Source organism: Megalobrama amblycephala, linkage group LG13 (assembly GCF_018812025.1).
Source record: "Megalobrama amblycephala isolate DHTTF-2021 linkage group LG13, ASM1881202v1, whole genome shotgun sequence".
Lineage (NCBI taxonomy): Eukaryota > Metazoa > Chordata > Actinopteri > Cypriniformes > Xenocyprididae > Megalobrama > Megalobrama amblycephala.
This window is the reverse complement of record NC_063056.1, coordinates 5,429,080-5,451,619: the sequence shown is the minus strand read 5'-3', so window position 1 is coordinate 5,451,619 and position 22,540 is coordinate 5,429,080. Positions and strand designations below refer to the sequence as shown.

The following is a 22,540-nucleotide window of genomic DNA, read 5'->3' as shown; positions in this document are numbered from 1 at the left end:
TTGTGAATTCGCGTGACGCCCACTGCTTTTAAGCCAATCCGCTACGACTACTGAAGGAACTTCGCGTTACGCGTTTAATATTCATGAGCCGGAAGACGTTCAGTAGCAGCTTACCCAGGATGCTCGGCGCTTTGGTAGCTGAGAAGAAGAATGTGTGACAATGGCAACAAATACTACAGAGAAGAATCCACATTTCGACTGTCCGTCATGGTAAACAACTAAACAAACGAGCACTGCAGTGCATACTGGCTTTAGTGCATGAATAAGGCTTTATCTTCCCAGCGTTAGAACATCAGGCTTGCACCGAACTGTTAGCTTTTGCTATATATCGTCACACCAATGGAGCTCAAATGGAGCTCATTCTTTGAGTAAAAGAGAATATTAATATTAATTGAGCAAAGTAGGGAACATCTCAGAAGGCAAATGCTTTATTATGACCATAGTGTACACGAGAGTTCATGGCTTGTTCATTTCAGGGCAGGGAAGCCTCCAGCAGGGCTGCATCTGGACGTGGTGAAAGGAGACAAACTTGTTGAGGTATTGCATTGAGTTTGAAGAAGATTGGTTAATTATTTAAGTGAAGTTGTTCATAAGAATTTAACCATTACAGGTTTTGTAAATATTTTTCTATCTACTTCCCCACGTGTGGATCCAAAGAGTGTTTTTCATCTTGATGCAAGTCTTTTCCATGCGAAGTTAAATGTGAACACACTCCAAAAGGGATAAACATGAACTTTATATATATACAGCTGCAGGAAAAGTATGTGAACCACTTGCAGAATCTGTGAAAATGTGAGTAATATTAACAAATTAAGAGTGATCATATAAAATGCATGTTATTTTTTATTCACTACTGTCCTGAGTGAGATATTTTGCCTAAAATATGTTTATATATAGTCCACAAGAAGAAAGAAAAAAAAAAAGCTGAATTTATTCAAATAACCCTGTTCAAAAGTATGTGAACCATTGATTCTTAAAGGATTAGTTCACTTTCAAATTAAAATTTCCTGATAATTTACTCACCCCCATGTCATCCAAGATGTTCATGTCTTTCTTCAGCCGAAAAGAAATGAAGGTTTTTGATGAAAACATTCCAGGATTATTCTCCTTATAGTGGACTTCAATGGCCTCCAATCGGTTGAAGGTCAAAATGACAGTTTCAGTGCAGCTTCAAAGGGCTTCAAACGATACCAGATGAGGAATAAGGGTCTTATCTAGAGAAACGATCGGTCATTTTCGAAAAAAATACAGCTGTATATGATTTATAAACACAAATTATCGCCTTGCACATGCTTCCGCTTTTCGTATTCTTCAAAAAGATTACGCTGTATGTCCTACGCCTGCCCTATCTGCTTGACGTAAGGAACGCCGTTTCTGGGTCCAAGCCTCGACTCGTTTCACATGAGAATGGCATCTCCACGGCCGTTTATGAGCGCTATTTATAAACTATTTATTTTAAAGTTAAACATTTAAAATACTTAGTCTACACAACAGTCTCAGAGCATCACAGACATTAATTTTTTAACAATTTATAAAAGATGAATCACTGTCTGGCCATCTGGGATTTTGTTATGGAGATAAAGGTTATGATTATAATTTTTTTGTAGTATTACACCACATTGTGTGTGTATATTAGCACCGTTTGTTGTTTTTCTTGTGGTATGAGAGAGAGCGTTTGGACCCGGAAGCGCTGCCACGTGACGTCAGACTTAACAACCGAATTCAACTTACGGAAAAAACGAAATTGGCGCCGCGTTCGTTCCGTAAGTTGAATAGGGAAGGCATAGGACATACAGCGTAAACTTTTTGAAGAATACGGAAAGCAGAAGCATGTGCAAGGCGAAAATTTGTGTTTATAAAGCATATACAGTTGTATTTTTGTAGAAAATGGCCGATGGTTTCTCTAGATAAGACCCTTATTCCTCGTCTGGTATCGTTTAAAGCTCTTTGAAGCTGCACTGAAACTGTAATTTTGACCTTCAACCGTTTGGAGGCCATTGAAGTCCACTATATGGAGAATAATCCTGGAATGTTTTCATCAAAAACCTTAATTTCTTTTCGACTGACGAAAGAAAGAACATCTTGGATGACATGGGGGTGAGTAAATTATCAGGAAAGTTTTATTTGAATTTGGACTAATCCTTTAATACTGTGTGTGGTTACCTGATGATCTACGACTGTTTTTTTATGTTTTGTGATGGTTGTTCATGAGTCTCTTGTTTGTCCTGAGCAGTTAAACTGAGCTCTGTTCTTCAGAAAAATCCTCCAGCTCCTGCAGATTCTTCAGCTTTCAAGCATTTTTTGCATGTTTGAACCCTTTCCAGCAGTGACTGTAGGATTTTGAGATCCATCTTTTCACACTGAGGACAACTGAGGGACTCAAACTCAACTATTAAAAAAGGTTCAAACATTCACTGATGCTCCAGAAGGAAACACGATGCATTAAGAGCCGAGGGGTGAAAACTTTTGAATTCAAATATCAAGGTAAATTGTACTTATTTGTCTATCGGGAAACATGCAAGTATCTTCTGTTGCTTCCGAAGGGCAGCATATTAATTTTTTTACTAAATGAAAAAAATATTTCAACAAAAGTTCAAAAAGTTCAAAAGTTTTCACCCCCGGCTCCTTAATGCATCGTGTTTCCTTCTGGAGCATCAGTGAATGTTTGATCTCAAAATCATTCAGTCACTGCTGGAAAAGGTTCAAATATGCAAAAATGCTTGAAAACTGATGAATCTGCAGGAGCTGGAGGATTTTTCTGAAGAACAGAGCTCAGTTTAACTGCTCAGGACAAACAAGAGACTCATGAACAACCATCACAAAACATAAAAACAGTCGTGGATCATCAGGTAACCACACACAGAATTGGGAATAAAGGGTTCATAAACTTTTGAACTGGGTTATTTTAATAAATTCAGCAATTTTTTTTTTTTTTTGTGTCTTGTGGATTATATGTAGACATCTTTTATGTAAAATATCTTACTCAGGAGAGTAGTGATTAAAAAATAACATGCATTTTGTATGATTTCTCTTATGTTAAAATTGTTCACATACTTTTTCTTGCAACTGTGTGTGTGTATATACATATACAATGCACCAATCTATCGGCCAGTAATCTGTATCAGCTGATGGCCAATAATCAGGGCCTATTATCCTCTCAATCAAAAGAGGGCAGGAAAATGCAGTGAATTTGGGCTTTGTGTTAAGAAACCAATTTGATGTTCAATATTAATAGAAATTATATGAATTAATATTTTTCAGAAAGTTAAGAAATATTCATTTGATCTTCAGAATTTGGTTAATGTGTGTTAATATTAATAAGTTATAATAATTAAAAATATAATGATTAATTACAATGAAATTATCATTCATTTAAAAGAAGGTATAAAAGGCAGAACCCCCAAACTATCTTTATTGGAATCTTCAGATATATAATATAATATAATATAATATAATATAATATAATATAATATAATATAATATAATATAATATGGCCTGCATTTATTTGATCAAAAATACAGAAAAAAATGGTAATATTGTGAAATATTACAATTTAAAATGTTTTTTTTTTTGTTTTTGTTTTTATTGTAATATATTTTAAAATGTAATTTATACGGAATTTTCAGCATCATTACTCCTCTCTTCAGCGTCATGTGATCCTTCAAGAAATCTTTGCTCACAGAAATAAATTATATTGTGAAGTATATTAAAATAGAAAATTGCAATAGTATTTGACAATATTACTGTTTATTCTGTATTTTTGATCAAATAATTGCAGGCTTGATGAGTATGAGACTTCTTTCAAAAACATTAAAAATAATAATGTTTCCATGCTTTTGACCGGTACTGTATATAAAGCCATGATGTGTATAAAACAATAAGATATGGGTTTATTTATTTATTTTTTGGGGGTAAACCATTCTTTTTTTTTTATTTAAACAAAAAGTGATTGACAGCTTTTCCAACATGCGACAGATGCACCAGATACTGGCCTGACCGCCTGCAGCTCAGTTGAGTTTTTTTTACTGATGCGTGCGTGACGTGGCTGTCAGGTCCAAAATGGTGCTACAGAAACACAAGACCCTGAGATTTAAGCTCTGAGAAGGGAGGCACTCCTCAGGTGTTATAACTCTAGGGCACATTATGACATGTTATTACATGTTATGTGTTCTTCTGTTGGGCTGGTCGAATGACAAAATACTGTCATGGTATGAGTAATTTTTTAGCTTGTGGTTTATATACAGTGCCATTCAAAGTGGCATCTGATATCATTTAAGACAAGACACCACAGGTGAATAGAGTAACATTTTTAACTAAAAGAAATCACCATACTTCCCCAGTGGATTAATCACAGTACATTAAGATTTTACAAGTTTCCTGAAATGTTTAAATATGAGGCATTATCTAAATACATATGCACTAATATGCATACATCTACAGCACAGAAATCTGAACATAAAGCCATTTTTTGTTTCATTTTGTTGACATATTAAAGGTTTTTATAGAGGGGATTTTGGATATCTCTCTTTGTCATGTCATAAAATGTCAAAACTGTCAACTGGGGGGAAGTTTTATTGGACTAAAACTGTAAAATTTGATGCTGAAGTGCCGATTTCTGTCTCAGTGCTGGAGAAAAAAATAATTTTGAGAGAACTGCCTTTAAAGATATGTATTATAATTTAAATCTACAGACACAAGTACATAAAGTTTAATACAATAAACACATAAATGTGTAGTTTGGATGTTTTCTTTCTGCTAGTATGAAAGAAGACAATGTTATGGAAGTAAAATAGCCCAAAATTTACCAGTGCATAACAAAACAATGGTTTTAACTTTAGTGTCTTGCCTTAATTTCTGATATTCAAGATCAAATTTAAAGTTGCAGGACATTATGCAACATTATGAAATATTTAAGATTCTGCACCATTTCTGTGTAAATAAATAGAAACTTCAACTATACAAGTTTTTTCATTAGTAGGCACAGGCCTATTTCCGCTAAAAGAAGTTATTTTTCCTTTTCTTGTAGACACAACCCAAAAGAGATAAGGTTATTAAATGGTCAACTAATTTCTGCAGTCCTAATTTATATACTGTAATTTCTGCCCACTTATATCTGATTATGTGTTTTGTCAAAGTAGTTTTGAGCACACAAAATAAGTTTGAATGTAAGCAGCCTACTGAAGCGGTCTCTCTGCAGAAACTGATCATTGATGAAAAGAAGTATTATTTGTTCGGGAGGAACCCAGACGTCTGTGACTTCACGATCGACCATCAGTCGTGCTCTCGCGTGCATGCGGCACTCGTCTACCACAGGCATTTGAAACGGGTGTTTCTCATCGACCTTAACAGCAGTAAGTGCATCCAGACCAATGAGAAACATTTGTCATATTAATCAGATTAACAAGACTCTAAACAAGCATGTGTGTTGACTTCATGTAGCACATGGTACGTTCCTCGGACACATTCGCCTGGAGCCCCACAAGCCCCAGCAGGTTCCCATCGACTCCACTATGTCGTTTGGTGCGTCCACACGCGTCTACACCATTCGGGAGAAACCTCAGAGTCAGCCGGGCACTGGTGTCGGGGAAAATAAAACTGGTGATGACGAAGAGCTTAAGGGACTTCTGGGACTTCCAGAGGAAGAAACTGAACTGGAGGTACATACTAGTTTATTCCTACTTAATCTTCATTCTTATTCTATATATAGACATCAGAACACAAGTATGGGAATTCTATTGTGAAAGGCCATTCACCGTGTCCAATTTTCACATTTTCAGTAGTCAGTACCAATACCAGTCTAATTTTACAGATATCGCTACCAATTTCTGTACTAGTGTTAATTTCATCAGCATTTTTTTTTTTTTATTTAGTCTTAGTTCTGTGTCAAATGTCTTTTGTAGGTTGTATCATGTTTAGTCAACCTTACCCTGTTTTTGTTTAATCGACTAAATGTACAGTATTTCACAGAAGTGAGTACACCCCTCACATTTTTGTAAATATTTTGTATCTTTTCATGTGACAACACTGAAGAAATGACACTTTGCTAAAATGTAAAGTAGTGAGTGTACAGCTTGTATAACAGTGTAAATTTCTGTCCCCTCAAAATAACTCAACACACAGCCATTAATGTCTAAACCGCTGGCCACAAAAGTGAGTACACCCCTAAGTGAAAATGTGCAAATTGGGCCCAATTAGCCATTTTCTCTCCCTGGTGTCATGTGACTCGTTAGTGTTACAAGGTCTCAGGTGTGAATGGGGAGCAGGTGTGTTAAATTTGGTGTTATCGCTCTCACTCTCTCATACTGGTCACTGAAAGTTCAACATGGCACCTCATGGCAAAGAACCCTCTGAGGATCTGAAAAAAGAGTTGTTGCTCTACATAAAGATGGCGTAAGCTATAAGAAGATTACCAAGACTCTGAAACTGAGCTGCAGCACGGTGGCAAAGACCATACAGCGGTTTAGCAGGACAGGTTCCTCTCAGAACAGGCCTCGCCATGGTCGACCAAAGAAGTTGAGTGCACGTGCTCAGCGTCATATCCAGAGGTTGTGTTTGGGAAATAGACATATGAGTGCTGCCAGCATTGCTGCAGAGGTTGAAGGGGTGGGGGGTCAGCCTGTCAGTGCTCAGACCATACGCAGCACGCTGCATCAAATTGGTCTGCATGGCTGTCATCCCAAAAGGAAGCCTCTTCTAAAGATGATGCACAAGAAAGCCTGCAAACAGTTTGCTGAAGACAAGCAGACTAAGGACATGGATTACTGAAACCATGTCCTGTGGTCTGATGAGACCAAGATAAACTTATTTGGTTCAGATGGTGTCAAGCGTGTGTGGCGGCAACCAGGTGAGGAGTACAAAGACAAGTGTGTCTTGCCTACAGTCAAGCATGGTGGTGGGAGTGTCATGGTCTGGGGCTGCATGAGTGCTGCCGGCACTGGGGAGCTACAGTTCATTGAGGGAACCATGAATGAGCAGAGCATGATCCCCTCCCTTCAGAGACTGGGCCGCAGGGCAGTATTCCAACATGATAATGACCCCAAACACACCTCCAAGACGACCACTGCCTTGCTAAAGAAGATGAGGGTCAAGGTGATGGACTGGCCAAGCATGTCTCCAGACCTAAACCCTATTGAGCATCTGTGGGGCATCCTCAAACGGAAGGTGGAGGAGCACAAGGTCTCTAACATCCACCAGCTCCGTGATGTCGTCATGGAGGAGTGGAAGAGGACTCCAGTGGCAACCTGTGAAGCTCTGGTGAACTCCATACCCAAGAGGGTTAAGGCAGTGCTGGAAAATAATGGTGGCCACACAAAATATTGACACTTTGGGCCCAATTTTGACATTTTCACTTAGGGGTGTACTCATATTTTTTTTATAGGCCATTTATCATCTACATTATAAAAACTGGTAAAACAAGTAACTTCTCTCAAAAATTTAAACATTGAATACCAATAATTCCAATTTGCATGTTTTTCTATTAAAACAACAGCAAAAAAGTCTTTGTATTATGTTGCAGAGGTTGCGTAAGTGCAGTTATTAAGCAAACACTATTGCAGCTGCAAACAATACACTGTGTGCAGAATTATTAGGCAAGTTGATTTTCTGATCATATTTTTTTTCCAAGCACATTTTACTAATTCTAATCCACATCAATCTTAATAACTACTATTAATATTGTTTTTAATCATTTATAAGTGATATATAATTGTTCATGAAGGCTAGAAATGAAAAATGCCTTATATTCAGGTGTGCAGAATTATTAGGCAGGTTTTCTTTTACAGGCAAAATGTGCCAAAAAAGAGAACTGAAAAGTCAAAAATTATTAAATACTCATGAGAAGGACGCAATACTAATGCAATACTAGAAATTGCAAAGTTAAAGCATGACCAAGGGACAGCAAAATGCTCATTGGGTCAGCGGGGTCATACACAAACAGCTGGAGAAGAAAATGAAGGTGAAGAATTAAGTGTGAAACCATCAGGAAGAAGAGATTCTGGAAGATAAATTCTTCAGACAGTGGTACAAGAGGATGTGGTTCTGGTCCTTCAGGAGTCACTCTCAAGCTGTCTATAAGGCCTATAAAAACCCTGTCTTCATGTATTTTATAACACTTCAGCTTGTGATTCTTATTAAGAGTGGGTCATTTTTTAGGATTCTTTAGCTAACCTAAGTCTCTGAGATCCTGACACCTCACACTTCTGGAGACTCCAGGTAGGCTTCTCCAGCTGTTTTTGTATGACCCCGCTGACCCAATGAGCATTTTGCTGTCCCTTGGTCATGCTTTAACTTTGCAATTTCTAGTATTGCATTAGTATTGCGTCCTTCTCATGAGTATTTAATAATTTTCGACTTTTTCAGTCTGATTTAAATCTCTTTTTTTGGCACATTTTTCCTGTAAAAGAAAACCTGCCTAATAAATCTGCACACCTGAATTAGAGATGTTCCGATACCCCTTTTCCATTCCCGATACCGAGTACCGATCCGATACCTGGGTGTGTATCTGTATATATATATACTACTAGCCCTGTATGAATTGATAGAATTATTTATGGTGTGCTTCAGACTTATCCCTTAATAAAACAAGAACAAAAACATACAGTGAACTAGAGTATTTTTATTATCTGACATACATATTGTCAGTTATATTATTTATTTATTTTAAGTGAAAATGAACTTCAAATGCAGCCACAAATCTAACACTGTAAACTGAAAAAGGTATATTAGTTTTACAATATAACTATAAAAACAGTGCAACAAATAAATCTAGGAATAATTATATAAGAAAATAATCTCTTTAAAACTTGAAGTCCAGAAACAATTTTGTTAAATAAAAATCTCACGTTTTCGACGACTGACAGCAGCTGGTCATCCAGAACAATAAACCCGACAATTTTGTCGGTTATCTTTATTTGTCTTTTGAAAACTTTTTTTCTTTGTTTGAATGAAGCTGGCACGCCTCATCCTTCTCCATCTTAAGCGCGTCAAACGCCCGAATCGCTCAATTCGCACCGCGTCATTCACGCGAATCTCGCCGCAGGAAGTCAATTCGCGTCTTTGCATTGACTTAACATGTAAATCACTCGCGCTTATCGCTTCATTTGCGTCTGGTGTGAACGCAGCATTAGCCTTTATGTAACCATCGTGTTGCGCGGGGTGACGCATCTTCAAATGCTTTATTAAGTTATTTGTGTTAAAGTTGCCAATACTTGTGCCACTCGAAATTGCAGCATTGCATATGAGACATGTCGCCGTTTTACTGGTCTGAAATACTGCCAAACAGCAGACATACTGCTAGCGCGTTTTCACTTCTCCGCTGCTCTAAACAGTGGTTGCTTGTGGCAACACAGCACAATTTCCTGTGTTTGCATTCTGAGGCGCGAAGAAGAATTGATTTCCGATTTGCTGCGTTAAGCAAAGATAGCGGGCACAACTAGGTATTGTTTAAGAAAATGGTATCGGATCGGTACGTGAGTTTAAATACTCGCCGATACCGATGCCAGACATTTTTGTGGTATCGGTGGTATTTCCGATACTAGTATCGGAATCGGAACAACCCTAACCTGAATATAAGGCATTTTTCATTTCTAGCCTTCATGAACAATTATTTATCACTTATAAATGATTAAAAACAATATTAATAGTAGTTATTAAGATTGATGTGGATTGGAATTGGTAAAATGTGCTTGGAAAAAAAAAGATCAGAAAATCAACTTGCCTAATAATTCTGCACAAAGTGTATAGTCGAGATCCATGTTTGGATTTATTACCGTTCATTACTGCAAAGGTTTAATCGCAGATTTAGTCATAGTAAACAGTGCAAGTGGCTCGTGACAGAACATAGACTGGCTGAATGTCACTTTCAGTTGAGCAGATATCTCAATGGAGATCACTAAACTCCAGCTTTCATGCTTAGCGGTGTTTTCAGATCATCCGTGCTGTAGAGAGAGCGCGTGCGCATGGTTGCCAGATTGGAAAGATCAAGTAAAACACCAGGCAGAAAATAAAGCTTTCAAGAGAAAAGCTCTAATTGGGGGGTTTAAACTCTTGATATCTGGCAGCTACAGGCGTGAAAGCTCGTAGGGGCTTGTTAAAAACAGTCTGTAATATTTTGTCTCCTTTTTTTTTTTTTTTTTTTGACAAAAACTGATTTTGGTCAAATTTTTATTTTTTAAAGCTACAGTCTGTAATTTTTTTTTGGTTAAAAATGATCCAAAATCTATTTTTGAGCAAGTACATAACCAGCCAGTGTTCAAAACTATCTCCTTACTTTAGCCCGATTCACAACGGTAAGCTTGTAATAATGTTTTCTAATGAGAGCGGTACTGGTGGGTTTCTGCGGAAAATTCGAGCATGCAGCCATTCGTCTTTGCGTCATTACGCCACGGCTGTTTACATAAAGGAGTCCCAGCTAGTAGGCTATAGAGACAGAGCACATTTAGGTCACGCACACACCAGGAGGGAATACAATCCAACTCTCCATTGACTCTGTATTGCATGAAGCTGCCTCCTTGTCATTTCTTGCTTCTAACAAAAGCCAGAACAATGTCTAAAAGCTGCTGTGTGACGGGGTGTGCAGCAAACAAGCTAAACAACCCAGAACAAAATTTTTATCAGCTTCCGAACTGTAAAAGCCAGACTTTACACAGACAAAAGTGGATACAGGCAATAAGAAGTGAAGCATCAGCAGGAAGAATGGGTAAATTTTAGTTTCTCTATATCTCCTCCTCTCAGGTTCACATTGGGTCGTGAAACATTTACATGGTTAAAAATAATGAATGTTTTTTTTAGCGTATCCTGCCGTGAATCATGTTCCCCTCCAGTGGGCTTAGTTCTCAGAGTAATATGATATGTTGCGCTCTGTCTCAATTGCCTGTATACACTTTTGTGTCCTTAAACACTCGTTTTTTTGGGTCAACAGCTTAAAAATGTAGTTGTTTTTTTTTTAGCTTGTTTGCTGTACACCCTGTCATATAGCAGCTTTTAGACATTTTTTTTGTTTTTTGTAAGTCAGAAATGACAAGGAGGCAGCTTCACACAATACAAAGTCAATGGAGAGGGTTGGATTTGGAGAGGGTATTTTATGATAGATTATGACGGGTGTCGCTCTGTCTTTATATGTGAGGATGCTGCTGGCGGCGGATCATTTATAGCCTTTTCTCACAGTGATTGCAATAATAAAAAAACGTATTTTGATGGCGGATTGTAATCCAGAAAGGTCCAAATGACAACTGGACATTCACCCGTAGTCAAAAGCAAAAGACTTCAGACAGTGGAGTGGCTACAGAAATTGAAATCTACAGGTAAAGCTAATACACACTAAATACATAGTCACGCAATGCTGATGTTGTTAAAGTCCCCCTGTAGACAATTATTTTATCCCTTAAAACTCATCTTTGATCACCAAATGACATTTTAAAAAAATTCAAGTGAAAAAAAATTCTTAATGCCTCAAAATAGCTTGAATGTAACTTTACACCTTTGCCTCATTTAATATACACGGATCAATGAATATGCAAATTAGCTCTGCCTCCACTCGCTCACACCAGCTCGGAGAGTCTACTGTTGCTGTAGTGACGAGCAATTTGTTGTTCGTGTTGTGGATATTTAAGAAAAAAAGCTTGCTTTGCTTCGTATATTCAGTTTAAAAGCTGTGCAACTGAACTGCTCATATTTTCTGACGCTTCAATTGTGTTTTAAATTATGAATTGGTAAAACGCCTTTGCAAAACAGTCTGAAATTGAATCCACTTGCATTTGTTTGGACCGCTCTCTCACTGATAGGCAGTGATGGGAATAACGGCGTTATAAATAACGCGCGTTACTAACGCCGTTACGTTTTTCAGTAACGAGTAATCAAACGAATTACTTTTTCTCCCGTTACAACGCCGTTAGCGTTACTGACAAAACAAATGCCGCGTTACTATAATTGAGCTCACTGAAGCGGTTTTCATCCGAGTAAGCTCTCTCTCAGCCATAGAACCTGCAAAGTTTTTATCTCTGGTGTGTGCTGCGGTTAGTCATACACAAATATAATTTTAAACTGATAATAATGTATGATGCGCTGTGTGTGTGTGTCTGTCAGAGCATGCGCGCGAAGCGCAAGCTCAAACCAGAATACCCTTTTTGATGCTTGATCGAAAATATTTGAAATGAGTTTTTTTCTAGTCGACTAGTAGTTGTTCATTTAAGCCATTAGTTGACTAATCACATTTATATTAATTTAATTTCTTAAATACTGGAGAGAATAAACCATAATAAGGAGCGTTTACATAATATAGGCTATATAGCACTCAAGGGCACGCATAATTGCCATAAAGAACCGGCAAAAGTAATGATTATGAGAGTGACAAAAACAGCAAGGAGACATTTTAATTGTTTATTAATAAAGTAATGTTTTCTGAATCAGTGTCGGCTGCAAAGATGAAGTTGACATTGCTGATTCTCATCATCTCCGCATATACTGGACGCGCCTAGAGAGAAAATGCACATTTCATTCGGATTAGGCTACATAATCAGAGTAGCCTCTTTCTTTTCGTGTTTAATTACTTCATTTTCGTTAAAGTAGATATTTCAAGCATTCTATAGATATATTTCTCATGTCTGCGAGGCAAGCAGCCTCTGAGTTTCGGTTCATTTAGCCTATAAGACGCGCTCCAGTTCACGCGCCAGTGATCGCGCCTGTGCCTCCATGTCATGATTTTACTGTCTGCTATATTTGCTTGTTATATATTAAATCCAAGCAATTGGTTAATGAAACATTGATTAAAATTAAGATACAATTTTTACAAAACGAAATTCACTTTAAAGAGAGGCTTTCTATAAAACAAAACTTAATGAAATGTTTAAAATCATGTCTGACCCACTCCATGTCTCCCGATATATTTGCGCATCTTATGATGCATCTTACGCTGTTCACTTTTCATAATCGAATAAATGGATTTAAAACAGAACATAGGACTATTTAAACATAAATATGAAACTACGTTTTCTTTAATGGCTACCAACACAGTAGGCAGAGAAATTTCATGTCGTGAGCAAGAGCGGATCATGAGTCACGAGTCGCATCAAGAATAATTTATTCTTAGACTTATATGTAATATTGGGGGCATTCAATTTATTTGGCATATTTTTATTTTTATTTTTTATTTTTTTTAAGTAACGCAATAGTTACTTTCCCTGGTAATTAGTTACTTTTATAATGATGTAACTCAGTTACTAACTCCGTTACTATTTGTGAGAAGTAACTAGTAACTATAACTAATTACTTTTTTAAAGTAACGTGCCCAACACTGCTGATAGGCATGTGACGGTATCAATTTTTCATGTTGCGATTAATTGCTGAAGCTTTTATCACAGTATACAGTATTATCACAGTATTGAAATAAGTTGCAAAAAAAAAAGTGTTGTTATAGTATAAGAGGTTTAAGAACTCTTTTTGTAATAACAAAAAAAACCTCAATAATACAATACACACAAAATATATAAAGAAACATTTTCAAACAGATGAATATGATATATATGCACATGAATCACGGTCACACGCACACGCTCAGGGTGATATTGTTTTAGCTATGTTTTATAGTATTAAAATATTTCGAAGGACAAAAACATTTATTTTTAAAAAAACTTTGGCTTTACTTCAAGTCAGCTGTCACTTTACTTTGGCGCAAGCCCCTATGTGCTCACACACTTGGCACAGCCCTTGCGACGGTTCTGTCATTAATTAATATGAATTAATATAATTAGCCTTTTGCTTGACTATGTTATCAGACAGCTAATAATTTGTTGCTAATGTTACACACACCATTCCTGTTCTTCATCTCAGAGAGCTGCCTTCTAACAATCAGTATCAACGCTTTGAACAACAGAACGTTGTTCAAAGCGTGGAGAAAGGCTTATTGTTCATCATAACATCGTAATAGACTCGCTATATTGATAAATCTACACAATTTTTCATATCTACAGAAAATTTACCGGGATAACCTGGCTTCTCTCGAGACTTTTCTGCTTCAGAGCACTCATAGTTAATGATATGCTAAAGCCTGCCGGCACGTTGTTGTGATTGGTTACAAGGTAGTCTGTGACGTCACAAACACCCACGATTTCAAACCGCGGGTTTTTGGTTTACTGAAGTTTCAAACATAAAATACTCTTCAATGGTGTTGACTTATGAATTTGCACATGGTTTGTCTTAAAGCATATTAAAAACACCACATAGACATACAAACAACATTAAAAACTTGATTTTCACCACAGGGGGTCTTTAGCATTAACAATTTGAGAACAAAGTATAACAATAATAATTTGCACAGTTTGACGTGATCCGAGCTAAGCGATCGTTAGATTTAATCACCATTGGCAGCGCGATTTAATGTACTTTTTTTCTCAGTTGGTCAGAGCAAATGTGGCAGATTTGTTACTTGTTCAGATGACATTTCCCAGTGAAAACTCTTATTTTGGTCATACTTCCAAGATGTAGAATCTGTGATTCAGAAGTACAGTATCCACACTGGTGTCGTGACTGACAACAAACCTTAGATTCATCCGCTCTGAGGAGCCGTGCCGATGCACAACCCACGTAAAGATGATAATTCCACAAATAACTGCAATTGCAGGTTTCAAACAGAGATGGCGACAAAGAGGCAAAACTAACAGACTGCAGCTTTAACTACATTTTAGTCTTGTATTTTTTCATCAACAATATTGCATGTTGATATAGTCGCAGTTTTCATTTAATGGTGTTGGTCTTAGTCGTGTAAAAAGAGGTTGTTGACAAACATTTTTCGTCATAGATTTCATTAAAGGTGCCCTAGAACTGACATTTTACAAGATGTAATATAAGTCTAAGGTGTCCCCAGAATGTGTCTGTGAAGTTTCAGCTCAAAATACCCCCTAGATTTTATTATACCATGTTTTAACTGGCTATTTTGTGGTGGCATTAAAAATGCTCTGATTTGTGTGTGTGTGCTCGTACTCCCCGCCCCCAAGCTCGCGACACCTATAAACATTGCATAAACGATACTGAAGTTCACCATATAACTCTCAAATGGATCTTTACAAACTGTTCGTGATGCAGCATATCAGATCACGTAAGTATGGCATGTATTTGTGGATGTTTGCTAACATTTGATTCTGAATGAGTTTGATAAACACAGTTGGAGAGACTCGATAAGAATGAAGATGCGTTTATGAATTATGCAGACTACAAGTGTTTTCGGGTTAAAAATGAAAATAACGACATGGCTCTGGTCTCCGTGAATACAGTAAGAAACATGATGAAACATAAATGTGGTAACTTACACCACATTTAACAGTACATTAGCAACATGCTAACGAAACATTTAGAAAGACAATTTACAAATATCACTAAAAATATCATGATATCATGGATCATGAACAGTTTTTATCGATCCATCTGCCATTTTCACTATTGTCCTTGCTTGCTTTACAGTAGCCTACCTGCATAACTTCTGTTGATTTGGCTGTGCAGCTCCAGAAGTTAATACTGGCTTGCCTTGAACATGAGCTGGTATATGCAAATGTTGGGAGGAAATAATAATGATCCCGACTGTTGCGTCACAGTCGGTGTTATGTTGAGATTCGTCTGTTTTTCCATGGTGTCTTTCACGCACGAGATTTACATAAGTAGGAGGAAACAATGGTGTTTGAGACTCACTGTATGTCATTTCCATGTACTGAACTCTTGTAATTCAACTATGCCGAGGTAAATTCAATTTTCAATTCAACAAGAGTTCAGTACATGGAAATGACATACAGTGAGTCTCAAACACCATTGTTTCCTCCTCCTTATATAAATCTCATTTGTTTAAAAGACCTCAGAAGAACAGGCGAATCTCAACATAACACCGACTGTTACGTAACAGTCGGGATCATTAATATGTACGCCCCCAATATTTGCATATGCCAGCTCATGATCAAGACATTACACAAGGGCATCCAGTATTAACGTCTGGATGTGCACAGCTGAATCATCAGACTAGGTAAGCAAACAAGAACAATAGCGAAAAATGGCAGATGGAGCAATAATAACTGACATGATCCATGATATTATGTTATTTTTAGTGATATTTGTAAATTGTCTTTCTAAATGTTTTGTTAGCATGTTGCTAATGTACTGTTAAATGTGGTTAAAGTTACCATCGTTTCTTACTGTATTCACGGAGACAAGACTGTCGTCATTTTCATTTTTAAACACTTGCAGTCTGTATAATTCATAAACACAACAGTTAGGACCCATCAAACATGGGTCCAAAAGCGCGGCCCGACTAACTTCCAAACAGTGTATTTGAAATAATACTGAAGAACCGCCCCATTGTTTACAAGAGGAACATGCACAGACTACATGCTGAGCGCCCTTCACACTGTAAAACAATCCAAAACAACTATGACGAGAAGAAAACGGCACGTAGCCTTCAAATAATTTTGAATCATGTAAACACTGCTTTAAAATGGTAAATGAAAAGCTGACATGTCTATTAGTTTGCATTTACACTCAATCGGTATCTATTTTATCCTTTTTTTTTTTTTTGTCCTTTTGTTATAGTTATCACTGTCAGTTAGGGCTACTTGATTGTGGCAAATAATCATAATCATGATTATTTTGGTCTGTATTGTAATCACGGTTAGATAACACCTTTAGGCATGGCTGATATGAATAAAATCTTATCATGATATGAGTAATTTTTGTTCACAATAGCAATTTATATAATCAAGTGTAGATTATTTAATAGAAATAAGCTTGCTATATTAAGAGTTAATATACTAGTGAAATTTCACAATTATTTTGCTGTTTTCATGCTTTTGATTAAACTTGCGTATTTTGCAATGAATGGATGTTGCAGTGAATGAACTACAATGAAATTTTTTTTTTTTTTTTTTAAATGAATTTAAAAAAATATTTTCTGTTTGGCTCTTTTGGCAGAACCTGACTGAGTTCAACACCGCTCATAACAAGCGCATCTCCACCCTCACCATAGAAGAGGGCAACCTGGATATTCAGAGGCCCAAGAGGAAGAGGAAGAACTCCAGAGTGACCTTCAATGAAGAGGATGAGGTCATTAACCCAGGTAGAGTGAGCAGCCATAAAGAGAACCTGAACCTCAATCAACCACTTAGCCAGGGCTTGTGAGCAACTTATATATGGTGCAATACACTGGGACTCTAATATAGAAATGCCTTTGCTGTACTACTTCTAGCTGCTTATTTGTCACAATTCATCAACAACAAGACTTCTTAATATGAAAATTAAGGCTATGTCTACATTTATCTGGATACATTTGAAAACAGTGCTTTTGTTTCAAAACACTCTGTCCACACTAGCATTTAAGCATTTTCCAAAACTTTCTCATACATACTGAAATGTCATAAAATGTTAAATTCACCTTCCTGCGCTTGGAGAGCATTGTCAGAAACCTTTGTTTTTGTTAATAAAAACGCCTTCTCAGTGTGGACAGAAGGTCAAAACGGAGAGAAAAAGATGTGTGGACAAGGCCTAAGACTTGGACCTTTTTAAAGGGTTATTTCACCCAAAAATTCTGTTAATTACTCGCCCTCATGTCGTTCCACACCCATAAGACCTTCGTTCATCTTCAGAACACAAATTAAGATATTTTTGATAAAATCCGACGGCTCAGTGAGGCTTGCATTGACAGCAATGACACTCCCTTTTTCACTGCCCAGAAAGCTACTAAAACATATTTAAAACAGTTAATGTGACTACAGTGCTTCAACCTTAATATTATAAAGCGACTAGAATACTTTTTGTGCACCAAAAATAACGACTTTGATTTGAAACGAAAGATTCGTAGAGCTTCGAAGCTTCATGAAGCAGTGTTTTGAAATCGCCAATCACTAAATATTGTTGAATAGAGGTTCGGAGCACGTATCAAACTGCCAGAGTCACGTGAACTATTGAAGTTTCAAAACACTTATGACGTAATGAAGCCTTGTTTACTGCAATCATGGGATTTCGGCGTTCTGAACCACTGATTCGAAATAAATGATTCGTAAAGCTTCATGAAGAAGTGTTTTGAAATGAACATCTTAAAGGGTTAGTTCACCCAAAAATGAGACGTTTATTAACCTTAAATTTTATAAAACTGAATTCAAGACCTGAGGGAACACTGCCACGGAGAGAACCGACAGTGTCCGAAGGAAGATTATCACAAAAATGACTTGAATATTGGTTTATTCGTCATACAAAGCTGTTGTTTGACTTCATAAGACTTGGGATATAGCGTCTCTCTCTACTTTTGTGAAGCTTTTATACTACCTTTTTTTTTAACATTGTGTGTGTTGTTAACTCTTTTTAGAGGACATCGACCCCTCTGTTGGGCGTTTCAGAAACATGGTCTCAACAGCTGTCGTTCCTATTAAGGTAACGTCTTCATATCTCGAGTCGTTCAGCCATATGCTAAAAGAAAGCGTGATTACATGTCTGTGTTTGTTTCATCAACAGAGGAAGAAAATGGGTGGCGGTAATGCGCTGGGAATCGAGGAAACCATAACACGGCACATGCACGCGTTCCCCTTGCAAAGTGGACTCTACAGAGACCTTCCGCCTGCCAGTCATGAAGCTCAATCGACAGGCGCTCCCAGCGGAGCCACAATCCTGGGAGGACTGCCGTTACCCCTGCCCAACCCTGCCCCGGATGTAGACCTGGCCCAAGAGGCCCCGCCACCCCCGCTCAAGCTCAATCCCACACCTGTAACCGGCCCGTACGTCTCCGATCCCCTCAACGAACCCCGCAAGAAGAAGTATGCTAAAGAGGCATGGCCTGGCAAGAAGCCCGCTCCGTCTCTGCTCATTTAGCTGCGTGTTCATAATAAAGGATGTGGCTGACTCTCCCCTCTTCATGAACTTTATCTTGAAGAACCAGGCTTTGACTTCTCCTGGACTACAGGAATCTGATTTAATGCAAGAAATTCATGTGTACGTTTTAAAGGAACGATTCTTCCAAAAATGAACGTTGAGTTAGACTCGTGTCATTCCAGACAGGTATTATTTTCTGAATTTGATGACAAACTGAATTGTGCAAAGGAGGACATTCTGCCTTTTGATTTAAAAAATTAGTAAAAAATCGCTCTGTTCCTCACAATAGATAATCGGATCTTGGCCTTATAAATCATCAATTGTTGTCTTGTGTAAAACAGCTGCTTGGATATTGTGCTTTAGATCTTTGTGTTTCACAGAAAACAACAAACAAACATGAGGGTGAGTAAATGACAGTTTTCATTTTTGGTTGAACTGTTCCTTTAAAAAAAAAAAACTGTGTAATGAACATAATGAAAAGGAAACAAAAGTACCCAAATAGCAAAATGTGTCATGTTTGGCCTTTTGAGTTTTTTGAGGGGTTTATCTTTTATAGTGTACTCTCCCTTTTTATATTACTATTTATGTAAAATGTTTACAAGGACAGGCTTTTTATGTACACATTTTAAACGATTAACTGTTTGGCCGATACGCTTCCATTAGCATCATTGATGGAGATGAGATGGATGTGGTAGATCTTCCACAAACCTGTAGTAGGCTTCATAACTGGTGAAAATCTGCATTATTGCAACACTTTACCGTTGTGAATTTTTTTTTTTATTTTTTTTTTTAACCTTCCTCAGCTGTTCCACGCTGTCTTATTCCCTTAATATACAAACAGAGTGAAGAGTTTCAAATGAACTGATGGTAATGTGGTTCATCAGGTGTTTCCCTGCAGACTGTCTTCACTGTTGAAGAAAGAAAAAATATGATGTTTTATACTCTTATGTTCTGTTTGGTACATTTGTTTGTACATATCACTCACAATAAAACCCAGTGTATTTTTATATATTTAAACTTCGTAATTACCAATTTTAAACATTTTTTTTTTTTTTGTGGTGGTGGTGGTTGTATTTTTGAAAATAGAGATGCATGCTATAAGAATCCTAGCAATCCATTAGTCCATGACAGGTGCTGAAAAACAAAAACAATCAAACGCTGCATTTAAAGCATACCTATAATTGTAAAATCGAGTGAAACAATTTTTCACATTCATTTTCTCCTCCTCTCTTCAGGATTGAGGGTAATGTATAGTTTTTCACCAGGAATTAAAAGATTAAAGATATAAGAAGAAGACTTGTCTTCAGCATTATATATCTCAGATCTGAGCGCTATTTCTCAGTGAACAGAATGAATTACATTTTGACCTCCGGATGCCTCTGTTGCACTACTGACAGGATATGATTTGTATTTGTGATGCTTCAGTGATCATTCCACTGCTCGCTTCTGCTTCCTACTTCTGTTCTGCTCTTATGAAACATCGATGATTATTAGAAAGCCTAATTTCAGCACACCAGACAAACTTATATATGTATGTTACATACAGTCAAACCAAAATGTATTCAGACACCTTGAACATTTCATTCATTAATACAGTTTATTCACTATAGTTTAAAAAAATGGTAATAAAATATGACAATATCTGAGTTAAACTGTGTCAGAAAAAAAATAATGTCAGATAACACTTAAGCAAAACATGGTCAGGTCAAAGTGAATAATTTTTGGTTCAAATTGTTATCAATTTTACTGGTTGTCCACTGTATGAAGAATTTTTGGGTATAATATGTGACACTTTATTTTGCTAACAAAACTTACATAAATGAACTATAGTGTCCTGCACCCACTAGTAAAAATAAATCTGAATAATTTTTGGTTTGTTTTTATATAACAGGAGTAAAAGATCACCAAAACTGTATATATATATATCAGGGCTGAGGCATTAGCTCTTATCTCGTTATCATCCCTCGCACTGATGTGAAACGTTTCCGTACTTTCAAAACTTCTCAATTTGGTTTTGAACTCTGCAAACTTTAGCTTTACATCACTTTGTGTGATATAGATGGCGAACGGTTTAAATGACTCTGGTAAACCTTTCAAAATCATTGCAATTAACAGTCCATCACTAAGACTCTCTTCCGCATTTCTCAGTGCTGTTATTGCGGTTTCGGCTCTGATAATATAATCTGTGATGGCAGGGAATACATGAATACCCCTTAAGAGCGGCTTCCAAATGCTTCCAAGAAAAAGCTAAACAAAAGTCCAGGTGGGAGGTGGAGCAGACCACCTTAGCAGAGCAGATGGGACAGAAGATCCCCAGGGCGGAGCGGAAGACCACCACAGCTGAGGAGCCATAAGGCCGGCAGGAAGATCAGGGCAACCTCCATGGTCATGTCCAGGCTGGCAGGAAGATCAGGGGTGACCTTTTTGGTCATGTCAGGGCAGGCAAACAGTTCAAGGACGACCGCCGTGGTTGTGTCAGGGTGAACAAGCAACTCAGAAACGACCTCCATGTTCAGGGCAGATATTACTGTCAGAGGACAAAGAAAGTTCAGTAACAGAGTTCAGAAATAGTGCCCGCTGCATAACAAAGACGTCGGGGGGCACAGAGAGACATCTACCTCAGAAATGGGAGGCACTGCATCTGGAGGGCTAGAAAGCGCTGAGACCGGCGTGCTTGAGTGCAGGGCAACCGGTGGGCTTGAGAGCGCTGTGACCGAAGGCTTGAGTATGAAGCGGCCGACAAAGGCCTTGGGATGCCTGCAGTTCTCGCCGATATCTGCCATGCTGGACGCCAGTCCGCTCTGCCATGAAACCAGTTCAGTGCCCAGGACAGTGCTGGCTGATGGTGAGATCTACGGTGGGCCAAGCTCCGCAGCCTTCAGAGCTTTGACCATATAGCCCCTCACAACCCCTGAACTCAAAGAGCAAAGCACTCTCACGGGCTCCTGGTTACTTCCTTTTAGATCCATTGGTGGTCAGTCGTTCTGTCGTGATGGGTGTGAATGAGCAGGCAGAGAAGCGGATCTAATTGCCGGAATACTTTAAAGGTGCCCTAGATTCAAAATTTGAATTTACCTTGGCATAGTTGAATAACAAGAGTTCAGTACATGGAAAAGACATACATTGAGTTTCAAACTCCATTGCTTTCTCTTATGTAAATCTAATTTGTTTAAAATACTTCCGGAAAACACGCGGATCTTAACATAACACCGACTGTTACGTAACAGTCGGGATCATTAATATGTATGACCTTAATATTTGCATATGCCAGCTCATGTTCAAGGCATTACACAAGGGCAGCCAGTATTAACGTCTGGATGTGTGCACAGCTGAATCATCAGACTAGGTAAGCAAGCAAGGACAATAGGGAAAAATGGCAGATGGAGCAATAATAACTGACATGATCCATGATAGCATGATATTTTTAGTGATATTTGTAAATTGTCTTTCTAAATGTTTCGTTAGCATGTTGCTAATGTACTGTTAAATGTGGTTAAAGTTACCATCGTTTCTTACTGAATTCACGGAGACAAGACTGTTGTTATTTTCATTTTTAAACACTTGCAGTCTGTATAATGCATAAACACAACTTCATTCTTTATAAATCTCTCCAACAGTGTAGCATTAGCCGTTAGCCACGGAGGACAGCCTCAAATTCACTCAGAATAAAACGTTAACATCCAAATAAATACTTTACTCACATAATTC

General features: G+C 37.6%; 1 protein-coding gene and 1 non-coding gene across 2 annotated transcripts; both read left to right on the top strand.

Annotated features, from left to right (window-relative positions):
* The first annotated feature begins 51 nt into the window (after positions 1-51).
* On the top strand, positions 52-19,849 carry ppp1r8b (protein phosphatase 1, regulatory subunit 8b). The gene is made up of 7 exons (XM_048153356.1): positions 52-210; positions 477-537; positions 5,199-5,352; positions 5,441-5,658; positions 16,943-17,087; positions 18,333-18,397; positions 18,479-19,849. Exons 1-7 carry the CDS (start codon positions 161-163, stop codon positions 18,830-18,832), a joined length of 1,047 nt encoding a protein of 348 aa, XP_048009313.1. The 5' UTR covers positions 52-160; the 3' UTR covers positions 18,833-19,849.
* LOC125244279 lies at positions 3,977-4,145 on the top strand. The gene has a single exon (XR_007179288.1). It is a non-coding gene; the product is annotated as a small Cajal body-specific RNA 1 (non-coding RNA).
* Positions 19,850-22,540: the final 2,691 nt, after the last annotated feature.

Coding starts and splice junctions, on each gene's coding strand:
- ppp1r8b (XM_048153356.1), top strand. CDS start 161: ATGGCAACAAATACTACAGAGAAGAATCCACATTTCGACTGTCCGTCA. Junction 538..5,198: donor AAGGAGACAAACTTGTTGAG/GTATTGCATTGA, acceptor GTCTCTCTGCAG/AAACTGATCATTGATGAAAA. Junction 5,353..5,440: donor TCTCATCGACCTTAACAGCA/GTAAGTGCATCC, acceptor GACTTCATGTAG/CACATGGTACGTTCCTCGGA.